We start from the raw sequence: 18,087 nt of genomic DNA on the forward strand, positions 1-18,087 counted from the left end.
CGGGGAGGGCTAAGTTGGCCATAGCACGGGGCGGCAAATTTGAGGAATGAATTTGTCAAGAAAATCAGCCTAGAATATGACGAGAGCGGCAAATTTTGTACAACCCACAGGCGGCAAAAAAACCATAAATCCGCCTCTGTATAGGCCCCGTCGAGCGAGTGTTTCTACCAACAAATGTCACTCGCCAGGGAAAATGCCAGGGAAAAATAAGACGAGCCGAGTAGGGATGCCGGGGAAAAAAAAGAAACACCGAACACAAGAAAGAGCCGCAACAAGCCGACAACATTATTCCCTACGTCACGCAAAACCCGACCGAGCATCGGGCTCGAAATATTTCCAACCAAGGCTCAAAATCAAGCCCCAACAATAGCATAACAATAATTAAATGTAGAAAAACCCTCCTCCCCCTCCCCCAGCCCCCCATCCATACCCTGATTTACATTCATTACCTTCCAATTTAATGACCACGTTTTGTGAGCAAAAAGAGAAAAAGTCTCATCAATAGTTATTTGCGTTAAAAAAAAAATAAATTTGATTAATCTTTTAAAATAATTTCTCCTATCGGTCGGAAAATCAATATTTGATGTAGTTGGTGGAATTTTTTTTTTTTCAAATTGTTTCTTTTTCCCGCACAAAGGAGAACATTTTGGACGGCGTCGACTCGTTTTTGTTCCTCGATGCCGTTCTCGAGGTTCCAAAGTCCCGGTGAGTTCGTCATCATGGATTTCCGACGAATTTTGCTCGTGCTTTTGTGCCTTGTTTACATGCTTCAAGTCAGCGGACTCTGGTGGTGAGTTTTTAATTTTTAATTTATGGATACATAATGTAAAGACAATCAAGATGTGTTAAAAGATCTATCTCTGTATTCATCATATCATATTCTTTTATTATGATATACGTATATTTGGTTTTGAATCTTTTTTGCGGCCAGTATTCTTTTATTTTTAAAAATTAATATATTTTCATAAAATTTTTAATTTCATTCCACATATCTATCATATAGCAGGTGTTTTCATTATAAATATTTTATGTTTAAATTTGTTTTTTTAGGAACTAGTCTCTACTTTTCCCCCCATTACCAATGACTCTTTATCAAAAAGTCAATTATTATAATTTTTAATTATAATTTCAATTATTTAAGGGGTTTCCTGCTTTTTTAACATGGTGAAAAACTATGCCCTAGTGGAAATGTCATTAAAAACTTTTTCTTTAACCTTTGATTTATTTCAAATTTTTACACATATCTTTGTGATTGCATATGCCATCTTATGCCACTACGAAGTTTTAGATATCTCAAATAATTGATATTTTTCAAATTTTCGAAAAAGAGCATTTTTAACAGCTTGTGCGCTGTTGAAAAAGCATGAAATCAATGGAATTGAATAGAAAAAATTAATTCAAAATAGAGAAAACTGTTTAGTTCATAAAATGATGGGAACGATTTGATATCCATTATTCAATAATTAAGTTATACATTTTTATTTTTTATTTTTAAGATTTTAATTTTAAATAAGATTGTGACAATAAAATCTCTTTCATCATTTTATGAACTGAACAGTTCTTTATTTTGGATCTATTTTTACTAAATTACATCGATGTCGTGCTATTTTTTACATTTATTTGAAAATTTGCAAACAATTAGGTATTGGAGATATGTAACACGTTTTACCAAGGTAGGATAGCATATACAATAAAATATATGCGCAAAAAATTTTAAATAAATCAATCTTTAAATAATATTTTTAATGATATTTCTACTAAAGAAATTTTCTTACCCTGTTAAAATGTTAAAGACCCCTTAATAGTAATGATTCTTTGCGGTTTAAAACCAATCATTATAGTTTTTAGCAATTATATATTTTTTTCTAAAAATTTATGTTGTTATTCATATTTCTTAATTTTTTTTTCATGTAAAATTCAAAATTGCTAAGTTAGCGTGTGCATTATGTCTTCCCTCAAATACAAATATTCCTAATAATCTTGAATCTAAAAATGTTTTTCCCATCATAAATCATTTTTAATCATAATCAATCAAAAAATTTTTTAATGGTAGATTTTTTTTATCATAATCAATCAAGAGTGTATTTTTCCTTTATAAAACAAATACTTTTATAATTAAATAATATGAATTAATAATTCATAATTTATTTTGCGATTTAATCAAAAATTTTACTTTAATTACCTAATTTTTTTGTAATTATTGTTGACGACACAAGGTTTAAAGTCAGTAATTATATTTTTCGAATGATTATCCGCATAATAATTTTTTATGTCAATTTATTCACAACTAAATATTTTTCACCAAAATTTGGAATTAATGAAAATTAACGTTTTTTTTTAAAAAGATAAATATCTTAAAATGAATGATGAAATTTTTTTTTCAACAGATTTTTGTTAATAATTAATCATAAATGTTTACGCATAAAAGTGATGTTTATGATTAAGGGTCACGTTCATCGTTTATTGTTATTTGATTAAAAAATTTTGTGAAATAAAATCAGTAATAATACCTAAATGAAATATCAAAAATACATAATACATCTTTAAAATATCTATGAAGAATGAACAGGTAGATCTAATTCAAAATTTCATTACCAACCGCGAAGTTTTCACAAAACGGTCGTTTTTAATATTCATAAATTTACAAAAAAAAAAAGTTCGAAATGCGGATATGAAAGAAGTTTTATTCAATAATATATATAATCATGTAATATATATGCATGTTACGGTAAATGTGATAAATCGGCATATGCATATAATCGGTTATTATGTATACTTACCAATCGTCTTGATAAGTTTAATAAATTTATCAGTTTTACCGGTGAATATGCATAATACATAGGCGTCGTTGGTATATTTGATAAATACTGGAAAAATCATCACTTTTACGGGCGATTATACATAATACCCTAGTGTAGGTGAATTTGATAAAAATAAAAAAATATTACGAATGAGTCTAGTATGTGCGACGAAGATAGTCGGACCCCGATATAATGATAAAAAATTTTACGTTTGCTCCCCGATGTAATTAATGATACAATACATGTATGAATTATCATCTATAGTATATCATATAGTACGATTTATCATGTTTAATAACGACGCGGCCCTTGGTTATTATGCATAATCGCCGGTAAAAGTGATAAATTCAGAGAAATTTAACAAACGTACCAAAATGCTCGGTGATTATGAGTAATAACCTGTCTTATCACATTTACCGTAACATACATAATAAATTAAAATTGAAATGCATTCCTTCATGATATCATAATTATTCCACATGGTAATAGGCTAAACGACAATTGACGTACATGCAGATGATACACAAAGAAAGCATTTAGAGCAATAACTAAACTAATTAGCATATGAAAATAGTGAATATGCAATTAGTTTTTAAGCGTTTTATTTGTAATATGAATTTTTAAAAAGAAATTTAATTTCAGTTTTGATGTGATTTATACGTCGAATATAAAAGATAATTTTAAGTTTATCTGAGCTGTTATGAATAACTAATAACTGTAACCCTAGAATGATACCTATGCGTCTAAGAGACGTAGTTTCGTATAGGTATTATTAAGCATAGATTATTTAGGTACCATTCTAGGGTTAATACTAATGACTAATAATTAGTTGATAATGCTGTAATTGAAAATGGTTTTTTTTTATAAAACCGTAAATAGTAAAAAAGAATAATTAGTGTTTTATTTAGATGGTGACAAAAATCTATTTTATAATATTTTCCTTCAGAAAAAGATGATAATCTATTTCTTAATGAGTTTTGACATTATTATTCGATAGTATGTTTCTCAAATATCCGCTACACATATGCACTCGAGTAAATGATAACAATTTTTCTTTACTAATTGAATTTTAATTATTTAATCCATATATTTTCGTGAAAAGATTTAGAAATCAAACATCATTGAAATAATTTTCGTTCAATCTAATACTAATTTCAATTAAAAGAGTTAAAAAGATCGTGTTATACATTATATGAGTGTTTTCTCATCGTTAAGTGGCATAATAGGGAACTGTATATACATTTTTATTTATTTATTTAAAATGTGTAATAATGATAAATATAATGCAGTAATATCATATATACTCGTATATGCTACGGTAAATGTGATAAACCGGTTATTTCGCATAATAACGGTTATTAAACATAATTGCAAATCGTCTGCGTAAGCTTGATAAATTTATCACTTTTAATGGTGATTACGCATAATACCCAAGCGTCACTGATAAATACTAAAAATATTATCAGTAGGTATTACCGGCTATTATGCGTAATATCCAAATTGTCATTGGTAAACTTGACAAAAAAAATTATCACACTTTTACCGGTGATTATACATAGTACATCCACACGTCGTTCGTTATAGTTAACGTTGTTGAATGGGAGTTGATTATATTGGGGGGTACTATAGAAAAATTTGTTTAATATAAGTTCGTTATATCGGGGGTCAGATTGTAGAATTCGAAATTCACACGTTATATGATTGGTATAAATGAAAACACAGCTGGCAAAACAGTCAAAATTAACTTCCTACATAAACGCTATTGTTCATTATTTTGGCGTTTAGTTTTAGAGAGAGATATTAAGAATACTAGACTATATAGACCACAGAGTAATTGAAAGTGAATGGGAGAGAATGATGTTAAGTCGGATAAAGTGTAATAATGATACTGACGCATGTTCTTGTTCCGGATATTGTCTGATAAAATTAGACTCATCCCAATGAGTTTGTTCCATTGAGGTTTGATTGTATGAGCACAAAAACTTGTAAAAATTCGTTAACTCAAAGAATTTGTTAAATGAGAGTTCGTTATATCGAAGTCTGATCTCAGAATTCGACAAATAGGAGTTGATTATAAGAGTTATTTCGGGGGGTGTCAGGAAAGAATCGTTAAATCAGAGTTCATTATATCCGGTTTAGACTCTGACTCACAAGTACTGTCATTTTAGTAATAAAACTGATCACGGCAATGGGACCGATTTATCATATTTACCAATACGAGATGGTGGTTATTAAATTCATCATGTTTGCCAACAACGCTGGGGTGCTATGCATAATCGTCGGTAAATGTGATAAATTTATGGAAATTTCTCAAACTCACCAAAATGGTCGGCGGTTATGGATAATATACGGTTATAATGCATAACTACCGGATTTATCACAATTTACGTAACATATACAAAATACATCGTATTTTGCACTCATAAAATTGGAACCTAATCGACATACCCTTCAATAGCTCAATTTAATATATTGTTCAGGAAAATTCATTATTTGAATATTTGATTTTTTTTGTTTTTATCAATGGAAAAGAAGAAGAGATTGAAAGAAATTACAACTTTATTCCATTTTTTTTTCCTGTTTCCAAAATAAATGTTGACACGAGGCTCATTTTCCGCATCAAGAAGAAATCGCGTCATTAGTCCCTAATTCGTTCAACACGCTTTCATTTTGGGGTTTTTTATCTCCTGTAATGCCTAGGCCATGCTGGCACCAGGCCACTGTTTCCTAGAGAATATATAGTTATAGCAAGAAAGTATCTGCAACAGAAAGGAAAAAAAAAGAGACTGGGGAGGTTGTGCAAGTTGAGGCCATCTGGAGGTTTTGACGCATAATAGCAATCATTATTATTTATGGCTAACAATATATTAATTGGGCCAAAAAAGAAGTAACCCAGAAGCAGACACAGGGTCAGACTGTGCCAAAACAAATAAGCCGACTTAAAATATTTGAATATTTATCATAAAAAGAGGAGAAAAATGCCATAAATACTAGTTTTTAAGACATTTTGTCGGTTGCCAGGTTAATGAAAAATTGTGGATATATAGACATGCAGTAATACAGGGTGTCCTGAACACTCCTGGTCAAGTCTAGGATAGGTGGGTGTCAAAGGACCCGACTTTGACAGGAGTGGATAAAAGAAGGAATTTGTCTCTCTCCCCCCCCCCCCCATATTTCGTGTCCATGACCAAAAATATTGGTCAGTCAGTGAACAGCATATAGTTTGGACGAGAAGTCCAGGGCACATTTTAAAAATTAATAATAAATCAACCATTTGACATAAAAAGTTGTGCGGTTTGCATTAAAATACTTGTCATGGTCTATAGTGTTTTTTATAAATAAATTTAAAAAAAGTTCAAATTTCACTCACAGGTGGCACTGTAAAACGAAAAACACGACATAACACATAAAATGAAATACTACCCTTTCTAGCTCGGGACACATCTAAACGGGTTGTAGTTCAGGAGAAAAAACGGTATTCGCATGACCAGGGTGTTAATTTAATGTCTAGACAAAAATACGGGAAATGCGGCAAAATACAGCGATATGTAGAAAATTGGGATACAGTAAAATGAAAAAACTTGGGATCTGAAACACAGCAAATGCAGGAAATTGGGATCTTAAATACAGGGAAATACAGGAAATTGGGATCTTAAATACAGGGAAATACAGGAAATTGGGATTTCAAGTACAGCAAAATACAGGACATTACAAATTATCACCAGAATTATTGCAATAAATCTGCAAAATCACTGACAATCACCAAAAATTGCCGAAAAATCGCAAGTGGTCTGGAAGTAAAGGGCTGTTAAAATCACATTAAAATAAAATGTAGTTTACGGAACGTTCACGTGACAAGTATATGAGATGAACATTTATATCTATCGCTGTAATTGTCATGATTCGCAATTTATAATTTATTAAAGTTATCCGCATTCACAATTTTAATGAAGGTTACTAATTCAAATAAGAACTGAGTAAAACTGTACTGTCAAAAATACAGGTACGTATGTGTCCCGTAAATTAAGGATGACATGGTCACCCCACTCATGCTGTTTTTTTGTTTTTGGTCCGTCGAATTGTTTCAGACATTTTACTGATCTTTGGATTCAGAAAGGTTGAGAAACTAATCTAATATTGTCAGAGAAAATACTAGAATTGCAAAATTTACTCTTTGTCTTACGCTGGCATTACAGTACAACAGTTGGTAAGAGATCTTTTAAAAAATTGGAAAATGCAACCAATAAGCGTATTGGTTACATTTACGCGAATGTATATCGACCAGTGCATATCGATCTGCAAAACTTTTACGTAAATTGGCCTTTTGTTCGAAATAATCTTTTCACGTGGAAGAGTATCGTATCGTATATGCTCGTGTTTTCATATTTTCCCGGTCACCCACGGTAATTCGTGGTGTGGTCAATTGTGCTATGACCTCAATAACTCAGACTGTTCCGACTCGACTGGACGTGTTTAATTGCCATGGTCTTGAAAAATTATTGCGTCCTTGTCCTATTAAGTTGGTAGTGGGGCAAGAGACTGAAATAGAAGCTGCGGCTTATTCGAATTGTTTTTGTTTGAAATATAAATTAAATAATAATTGATAATTTTTGGAAAATTTTGCGTAAGATGTAGAAAAAATACTACTGTTTTATTTAGACAGTAAACACAGCTTATTAGAATCACACGGATAATGTTATTAATCGGATACTGCTATAACTTTCGCTAAGCAGAGAACAGACATAGGAAAAGATCGTCTTTTTTTATGAGGATTTCGATTCATGTTTCCTATTTTATATTTTTTTCGTAGGACATTCTCTTTGCTTGCATATTTTGAAGCTAAGGTTGAAACAGACTACTCATTTTATCCCATAAGTTATCGTTGTCAACTTATAAGACTATATAAGAGGTCAAAGGACTCTTGTTTCTGACAAAAATTTCCGTACTTAGTTCACAATGTTTTCATTAGGCCCTAACAGCCGCTATGATCCATGTACGCGTAGCTGCTTTTGCAATGTCTTTCCTGTAGGGAAGGTCTGTGTGTAAGGTAAAAAAAAGTTAATTCCTTCAGTTCTTGGTCAGTTTCTTTTTTCAACTGACCAAATTACAGTTCCTCGGTCAGAAGATTTCCACTGAGGATCTATGGATGGTATATTTAAGACGTATCGTGATTGAATACATATTAGACAGTTCCATTCTAACTTCTCACAGTTTATGAATGAGAAAGGACTCTAGCTTGAAAGTGGAGGAAAAATACTGTTTAGGAACGATTATAAAGAAAATGCAGTTTTATCAAATTTACCAATTACACTTGGATATTATGCGTAATCACAGATAAAAGTTTGTAAAAGATGGATAAATTTCAAATATTTATCAAATTTACCAACGACGCTTGAGTATTATGCATACTCAACGTTTAAAGTGATAAATTTATCAAACTTACCAAGATGACTGGTAAGTATGCATAATAACCATTATTATGTATAATAACGGATTTATCACATTTACCGTATATATATTATTTTTTTTCTTTTACCAGCATGTTTCTTTTCTTGGCTTACGCCATTATGATAGATCAGGTGCTGAAGTTTTAACTGTCAGCAGTTGTACGATCCATAACCTGGTTTTATATTGTGTGTGAAACAGTTGTAATGTAATTAATGTACTTCAAAGTTTGTCTTAATGGGGGAGAAAAATTGAAAAACTTCAAAAGAGCTTATATTTTAAGATATGAAATTCAATGATGTCAATGTAGCTGATTGAGTTATATTCTTAATTACCTAGTTTGATTTTACAAACCAACTAAGCTTTTTTTTTTTGCGAGAACCTGGAAATGTGTAAAACTTCGACGGGAGATAAAAATTACGAAATTTTAAATTTTTTCTAAATTTAAAACAGATGACGAAGCAATGTAACAAAAGCTGAACATTTCAATAAGTGAGGAAACAAAAATACAGGGGAAAGAATCTGATTCCAACTGTAACAAGAATGGAAAGAAAGAGTTGAAATTTCGATAACTTTCTGTACAAAATAAACCGTTGATATTCACGCAACTGAAGCTAGTACGGCCAACATGAAAATAAAATCACCGACCTAATCTAAACAAACCTATATTGCACCCCGAATTTTATATCGAGCCAAATTATCGTTTATTGCAGTCAAAATAGCATTACAAAAATTTCATACGCAGTGATTAAAAAAAAAATTTCGGGAATTAGAAGATCTTGATAATACAAGGTGGACGAGAAGTCCTGAGCACTTTTGAAAATAAATAACAAATCAACCAATTGACATAAAAAGGGTGCAGTTTGCACGAAAATACTTATCATGCCCTAGAGTTTTCCTTGATAAAAATTTAAAAAAATTGTTCAAATTTTATTCACAGGTGGTACGGTAAAACGATAAACTCGACATGAAATGCAACATAAAAAGTGCATAATTAATGTTTATGAAAATTTGCGTTGCATAATTCCATCACATTTCATTATGTGAGCTCCCTTTTTAGCTCGGGCTAAATCGGTGAAAGGGTAATCATGTTGAAATATGGTAAAAACGTCATAAACATCAATCATGCACTATTTATGTTGCATTTTATGTCGAGTTTTTCGTTTTACAGCACCACCTGTGAGAAAAATTTGAATTTTTTCCTTAATTTCTCAAAAAAAGAAAAAAATATCTGTAGCCATGATAAGGATTTTAATGCAAACTGTACCTTTTCATGTCAGTTGGTTGATTTGTTATAAATTTTTAAAATGTGTCCGCAGGACTTTTCGGCCACCCTGTTAAATGAAAATAAGAACGTATAAATTTTTCCAACGACACTTCGAAATAGTATGGTGCATCCCTCACCCAAAATAATTTAGGCCACATAGATGCCCAGGCACATAAGAATGGAAATATTGGCATCAGGCACTTTATGGGAAATATTTCTCATATTGCAATGAAATAAATTCGATATTTTATAGAAATTAATGGAAGCGAATATGTGAGAAATGTAATGCTACATCCCTAGTAGTTTCTCAATAAGATTTATGATTCTCTCATATTTTATTACAAAATATGCAAACTTTTGCGCGTAAATTCTTTTTACAAACACACGTATAAATTGGAATTTAATTGTAGTTCGTAGTAAGCGAACAAAAATTGAAGAGAAAAATTCAGTGCTCATTGGGGCGAGTTGTTTAATTTGCATCTTTTCTGAAGATTTCGGACTCAGAATAAAAATATTCAGTTAATCGTAAATTAAGTGTAGAATTAATTTATTGAGGGTTCTATTTTTTTCTCAAGTATAGAATTTACGTTCATGAAAGATGGATAGCATTGTAGAGTTGATTAAAAATGGCTATTAACTTGAAAAGCTACTGTATTTATAAAATTTCATGTCGTCATTATTCCGAAGAAATACAATATGAAGTAGATGCCGATTATCAAAATCACAGATTATGTTATCATTCGGATATTGTTATCATCTTAGCTAAGAACGGACCGATATCATAACATGGGAAAAATTCGTTTGTGGCTGTCAGGACTTCAGTTCATGTGATCAATTTTTTCTCTCGGGATTTTTCTGGGCGGGGGGGAGGGGGGGGGATGACCTTACTAGAAATAACTGCTACCTCATTTGCATATACTGACTGTCGAAAAAATTTGACCAGATCTCATTTTCACGAGGCCCTTTCTGCACCTGAGGCCCACGGGCTGTGCCCGGTCGGGCCCATGCGTTACGACTGCACTGCTGTGCATGTTACAATTAATAAAATGAAATAAACACATGTTATTTTCGGAAGAACAATAACTGGCAAAAAGTGGCAAACATCGTAATGCATTCCAATCTTAACTTCCGCCTATGTTAGTGAGTTGCGTGGAACGAGAGAGAGTTGCAAAACGATGCAACTCCTCCTACACGAAGTCTGTTCATAAACGACCTTCTGGTTATGGAAGACTGATTTTTCTGCTGTTTATTTTATCTTTATTTATTTTTTATCTATCTGTTTATTTATTTATTTATTATTTTTTTTTTGTCTATGTTGTTATTACACGTGTGTTTATTTTGCTTCCTGCAGCGACTTCTCCTTCATCACTGACTCGCTCCTTTTCTAGTTTAATAGGTCAGAGTAAAAGAGTTGAACAGAGAGAGAGAGAGAGAGAGGATGAGTCTAATTTTATCAAACAATATCCGGAACAAGAACATGCATCAGTATCATTATACCACTTTATCCGCCTTAACATCATTCTCTCCCATTCACTTTCAATTACTCTGTGGTTTATATAGAGTCTAGTATTCTTAATATCTCTCTCTAAAACTAAACTCCAAAATAATGAACAATAGCGTTTATGTAGGAAGTTAATTTTGAGTGTTTTGCCAGCTGCTTTTTCATTTGTACCAATTTATATAACGTGTAATACGAATTCCAAATCAGTTCTGCTTTTTTGTCTCTCGTTCGTGATATGCTGTTATATCTCTTTTGACACGCTCGAGGTCTAATTAATCGTGGTCGTGAATGAGAAATATACAAAAGAAAATCTCGAAAAAGTTTTTATCGTGTAATTATAAATTCTAGGATCAATTAAATTATCTCACGTGGATTTCCCGACTATAGGAATTTATTTTTGAAAAATCAGGTATTAAGGGTGTGGAATTATTAGATGAGAAAAATAAGCATTTAAAAACAGACAGGGCTCACAAATGCAAATGCAGCAACGGGCCGGTCAACTAGATGTACAGGTTGGTCCAGACGTCATGGCCTTTAGTGACGCAGAAGATGTTAAGCACTATATAGCGTTTCTTACGATGTTAGTCCTAACGTGGGTGTTACAAAGAATGAAAGTAAAAAAAATAATTTACTAATTTTATTTCTGTTGGGCTGTTGCCACTAAACGTTTGAATGGAATTTGTGGATATTTCAGTTTTTTCATATCTGTACTTGCATGCATTAAATTCTGGTTGCTCCAGAAGTCTGGATCTGTTTTGAAAAAAAAAATATATATATTTAAGATAATCTGTTATATAAATAGAAATAAAACAATTCAAAGCATTTGAACGAGAAAGTTTGGGGGTTTTTTACTTCCATCCTTACTTACATTCTTCGTAACACCCATGTTACAAATGGCATGGCAAGAAATGCTACATAGACTTGTCATCCTCTGCATCACTATAGGTGCGCATGTAGAAATTTTGTGAGTAAAAAAAAACTTTGAAACTTTCTCTTTCAAGTTCTTTAAACTGTTTGTCTCTTTCTTTAATAGCTTAATTTTTTTTTAAACAGGTTCAGACTTCTGAACCATCCTGTATTGGTCATATAAGCGGGCCGTAATTCATGAACCAATTTCATGACAAACATAAAAAGAAACGTCTGTAAGGAAGACCCTTTCTTTGGAAAAACTTCCATAAAACACAACACTCTAAACATTAAATTTTTTTTTTTTGAATTCATAAATATTTTCCAATTTTGAACTCAAATTACTTTACAGGAAACGAGTGAGCTGAAAGCCTACGAGGGCAGCTTAGCCCCACACCTGTGCGAGGCTTTTTAAAACAATATAAGTGGAGAACTTTAATTAAGCCCTTGCATGTAAGAAATAAAAGTCAAAATTTATAGATCCGAAGAGTTTTATCATAAATAGGTTTTGGATTTGTCTAACAATCTGTTTCTCAAATGTGCGTCACGGCTCCTCCACAAACCTTTGTGACTAGCGTCGCGACGAGCTGGAGATATCAATTTGTGTGCCTATTTATATATTCTATGAAGTGGTTGTTTTGGTCATTTTTTTTGGGAAAATATCTACGAAAGTATTCTGGGGAGAGGCAGGTGAACTTCGAAGTGGGCAAAGGGTGACGTGTGACAAAAGTTTGAGAACCACTGGTCTAACCCTTTGTGTTTGAATTCTTGCTTCAAGCTGCTGGTTTATGTCCAAGTAATTATTCCGAGTATGTAAGGTCAGTTAATATATTTTTTAATCGAAAGACATTTCAAACGTCAAGTTATTTGACATTAAAACCCTCGTTGGGAAATTTACCTGTTGTGACCCTTGTACTTGTATTACTTTAAGAAAATTTCGCAGGCAGGTGTAAGATAGACACTCACTACGGTTCGAATTATTGGACATACGGAACTATATTTTTTCTTCGTGTGTATTTAATGACTTTAATAAGTATGCTTGAAAAGTTCAGTCACCGAAAGAGAGTAATTAAGTATTTCATTTTCCCTCTTCCAGGGCCATGGGGAGGCATTTGGTTTTAGACCCAGGTCGAATATGTCGCCGGACCAGACGTCTTCGAGGAAAACAAGCGCAGATCTGCCGAGACGAACCAGAGGTTGTGACAGCAATAGGAGAGGGTTCAAAACTAGGCATTCAAGAATGCCAGTATCAGTTTCGACACAGGCGATGGAACTGCACTACGGCCAAGAGATCATTGAAAAAAGTACTCACATGGGGTGAGATATCGCATCCGATATTAAAATTCGTTTACAATTTATTATTTTAATCTGCGGTAAGATTTTTTTTTCAAATTAATGATGCATGATTTGCGATGATTTCAGATACACGAGAAACCGGATTCGTCAACGCGGTAACGGCGGCTGGGATCACTTATTCTCTAACTCAAGCTTGTAGCTACGGACAGCTGTTGGATTGCTCTTGCGAAAGAACCCCTCAACTCGATGATGTCACTGCTGTTCAACCAGTCACTTCCACCATCACCACAATGGCATCTTCGGCGTCACCGCAGCAGCGTGGCATTACATCAACTCCATCATCTTCCGCCGCGTCTTCTGTAGAGTCAAAATGGGAATGGGGTGGATGCAGTGATAACATTGACTTTGGATATCGGAAGTCTAAAGCTTTCATGGACGACAGGTTTAGGAAACGCAGCGATCTCAAGATACTTCTACTGAAGCATAATTATGAAGCTGGCAGAATGGTACGTTGCTTCAGTATTTCTTTCGTCCACATGGCCCCCTTTTAAACTATAGTTTTCCCGTGGCACCACCTTTTCTTGTCCAGCCCCGCCTCCCCTCCATCAAGGAGCGAGTAAATTGTAAATTAATAATGAACAAAGCTTTCATTAATAAGGTCGACCCTTGATTCGGCGAGGGTCTTTGTGTGTGTGTGTGTGTGGGGGGGGGGGGCGCCTCTATTCAATGCCGTCTCAAAATCATGGGCTCACGAGCAAAAATATGTTCTGCCCACTCCCGTACTTATCAGGATGCAACAGTTTACTAATTAACTTACTACTTACATTCGCAAATCATAGTACCAGATCTCATCATCATGTAGAACCCCCCTTTTTCCAATTGTGACATCAGGCTCGGGGCCATTCCTGAATAGGCCCATGCATTAAAATTGCCTTAAACTTACTAAACTTATTCCAGCAGTGGGGGGGGGGGGGAGGCTGGGAGTTCCTGTATAAAAATTTATGTACTAATTATCCTCGAAAATCATAATATCAAATCTCATTATCGTGGGAAGGAGGCCCTCCTATGAATTCGAAGCCCCAAGCTGTGTCCGGGTGAACTCCATTCGTTAAAACGGTCCTGGTTCTATAGGGTCTATATGCTTCTTTCTGAAAATAGTCACACTTTTTCTACCATATTTCACTTGAAGCTTCATTTGTTTACACCGGAATTTTTTTTTCTTCAAAGCACTTTGTGGCCTTTCTTAGCCGCCTGTCATGGTTCCCCAACTTGATTTAACATGTGCCCTCCCGGCACCCCCCTCTCCACCCTCCCTGGAGTATCTCAGGATCGTAACGGAGCCATATGGCCCTATGTTGAGAAACACTATGCTACTTGATGTAACTAAAAATAATCTTCTAGCGGTGAAAAAAAAATCCGGTACTACAAAGGCTGATCTTTATTTTTTTTAATCATAGGCTGTCAAGCGTCACATGAAAGTCGTTTACAAATGCCACGGCATGTCCGGATCATGCGCAGTCAAATCCACATGGAGAAAGCTCCCTTACTTCCGAGAGGTCGGCAACCACTTGAAGGAACGCTTCGACGGTGCTGCCAAAGTCATGGCTGGAAACGACGGCAAGGGTTTCATCCCGGAAGGTGCCACTATTAAGCCTCCCGAAGAAAGTGATATCGTGTACACGGAAGAGTCACCGAGCTACTGCGAGCCCGATAAGAAGACTGGCTCTCTGGGAACTCACGGTAGGGAATGCAACCACACTTCGATTGGAGTAGACGGCTGCGAACTGTTGTGCTGCGGCAGAGGTTACACGGCTTCGAGGAGGACTCGCAGAGTGAACTGCAACTGCAGATTTCAGTACTGCTGCGAAGTGCAGTGCCAGACCTGTGACAAGAGGCATACTGTCAGTAGATGCCTATAGGATACGTTTTTGGATCTCAGATGTTTTGCGTAGTACGACGCGAGTTTGTTTCACTGGAACCGTAGATGCTCAGCGGAAAACAAAAATCAATGAGCACATAAGATAATTAAGCGCAATTTGAGCTAAATTAAAAAAATTAGCCAAAACATACTTCCACTTGATGAAATATATATAAATGTTCCGGTAAATGTGTGAGTGAGTATAATAAATCGGATATTGTACATATTAATCGGACCACCAGGCCAACCGTGATCCCCGCTCTTTTCCCCCTTGGGGGGGATATAAGCTGGTCCGTCTCAGGAGACGTAGGCCACGGTGGAAAAATCCAACGACATCGAAAGTTTAACCAGTTTATCACTTTTACCGGAGATTATGCATAACACCCAAGCGTCGATGGTAAATTCGATAAATATTTGAATTTTATCGCCTTTTGTGATGAGCCGGACCCTGACACGGTACGTAATAAAAAATTTTACGATCCTACCCCGATACAATGATGCAATACGTGTTTCAATTATTATGTACTGTATATCATATAGTACGATTTATCATGCTTACCAACGACGCGGCGCTTGGTTATTATTCATAATCACCGGTAAAAGTGATAAATTTGGGGAAATTTATCAAACTTACCAAAATGCTCGGAGTTTATTTATAATAACCGGTTGTTATACATAATAACAGGATTTATCACATTTCACCGTAATATATACATTTTTTTGTTTTTCTACCAAAAAACTTATTTGAACTTCTGGAATTGATAGCTTTAAAATAAATATTATATAAAATTTTCTATAGCACGATTCCCCCATGTAACAGACAGTTGCTGAATTGCTAGGTTAATTTGTAACCTTAACTTGCAACATATAGTTTGCATATGTTGCGGCCAAAGACAGACCGGTTGACCAGTACGGCTAATTGACCGGCCAATGTCCAAAATTCTGTGGAATAGCTAGCCGTAATTATAAATAGCTATAATTATCGCAAAAGAAATATGCCAACTTGCGATGATCCGGGATCGGGCTTTTTCTTTGGCCAGGTATCTCCAGCCAATTCCCGAACAGGCTGGCCAAAACTTGAAATTCGGACAGTGGTCAGGTCGATTGGCATCCAAATTCGCGAACTGGCCGATTTCGGACCTTGGCCGTAACACATACAAATGCAAAAAAATGACGGCTGGTCCGATCGTTAAAATTTTGTTTGACTCAGATTGTAATTGGGTAAGAATTTTTTTTTGGAATTTATTAGGAAAATTAAATTTTTGATACTTTTCTCTGTACTACGTATAAACATAGCATCGATCCTGACTCAAAATATCCTTCACCGTAACGGAAACACGCTATTTGAAATTTCGGAGCAACTTAAGTAATAACAAGTAGAAATTTTGCGCGTTTTCATTGTAAAATCGAGCTTTCAGAAAAATTTCAAAATTTTTATTTCCGTAATTTCAGGCCAATAAGTCGCACTAAGACAATTGACCGAAGGAATAAAAAGTTTTCGTATCACTTAATTTTCATAAAAAAACTGGAAACAAACTGATATTTAAAAAAAAAATGAATTTGATGTGATTTTTTTAACGTAATTTAAAAAACAAATGCGCTTAAATATTAATTAAGATCCTTAAAATCACAAAACGTCAGAGAGTCATAGCAAATACGAGAAATAATTTTTCAACCTGATTAATGATGGATTTAAAAGTCACGAGATCGTTGAGATCTCTGTGTCGTCACGTGGTTCTTGAATTAGACAATGACTGTGGATAGGTATAGTAATATGGCCGAGAGGGAGAGACAGGCACAAAAATCAAAATGACCACTCATGATTATTGACCAATTTGCAAAGACAGTTGTCCCATAAATTCGTAAATAGTTTAAAAATTCTTAAAAATCAGTCGATTGGTGTATTTAAATGCATTAAAAACGTTCTTCTCACGAGGGGGGGGGGGGAGGGGGTTTTGTTGGTACTGAAAAATTGGTTCAAGTTTTTGTCAATAGCATAAAAGAAAATCACCGGAATACTCTAAAATGCAGGGTATACGATTAACAGCTCGTTTCTGATTTTCATGTTGGTAAATCTGACAAAAGGTTTTCATTACGATGTTGACATTGGTGGACAATGAATGAACGCCAGAACTTTGCCACTGGACTTATCGCGTTGCCGAGATCTCTTCCAGCCCAGTAGGGGCAGAGTCCGGAATACTTCATTTTGTGTAAAAAAAAAAAAAAAAATGTACAACATATTTTCCCCGGACAATTGGGTACTGTCACGATTAACAAATTTTTTGGTGATTACAGACGAGATGGGGTTGGAGAAAAGTTTCTGGGTTTCGTTAAGACGGATGAATGTATTTAGGGAGGGATTTTTTCAAAGCAATTGGACCCCCCCCCCATGCCATCTCAGCTGTTATCTTACACTTGTCATATTATATATACAGGATACAAAAAGAAAAAGAAATGAGAATCTTATTGTGAAATATAAAATATCCATCGTAGCAAGTCATCTCGCTTAACACCTTATTGGTGAGCAAACTTGCTTGATGACATTGGTTGACAAAGCACTATAAGTGAAGTTCTTTTTCCTCAGCCGCGAATCACCGGCTGAAGGTTTTTGAACGTTTCGGTCACAGAAGTAGTGAAGAAATGTTCAGTTCCTATCACTCCTGTTGGACTGGTTTACAGCGCTCTCTGTGAACAAAAATTTGAACTATTTTTTTCCCCTTTCTTTACCAAAAATATTATGTGAGGAAAAAAAAAAACTATCACACAAATCACATTCAAATATAAAAATTTCTTCAGTTTTTATGAATTTACGAACTATTTACGAATTCATAGGATGCCCTGTAAATGAAAAGACGGAAGTTCTGTGCATCTCCGATTCCAGTGAAATTATTTATGTTTGGTAATTATTTGTTTCGATGAATGGTTGTCGAGAGATCTCGATTTGTTTATTATT

At 34.3% G+C, this 18,087-nt stretch overlaps 1 protein-coding gene across 1 annotated transcript; it reads left to right on the forward strand.

The window, feature by feature from the left end:
* The first annotated feature begins 253 nt into the window (after positions 1 to 253).
* Positions 254 to 17,346, forward strand: LOC149076931 (protein Wnt-6-like). Its single transcript, XM_089244653.1, has 4 exons — positions 254 to 790; positions 13,017 to 13,237; positions 13,343 to 13,722; positions 14,674 to 17,346. Exons 1-4 carry the CDS (start codon positions 678 to 680, stop codon positions 15,133 to 15,135), a joined length of 1,176 nt encoding a protein of 391 aa, XP_089100779.1. The 5' UTR covers positions 254 to 677; the 3' UTR covers positions 15,136 to 17,346.
* The last annotated feature ends 741 nt before the right edge of the window (positions 17,347 to 18,087 follow it).

This window comes from Pholcus phalangioides, unplaced genomic scaffold (genome assembly GCF_987345545.1).
Source record: "Pholcus phalangioides strain wild (caught in Gottingen) unplaced genomic scaffold, Ppha-v1.0 ptg000015l_1, whole genome shotgun sequence".
NCBI lineage: Eukaryota > Metazoa > Arthropoda > Arachnida > Araneae > Pholcidae > Pholcus > Pholcus phalangioides.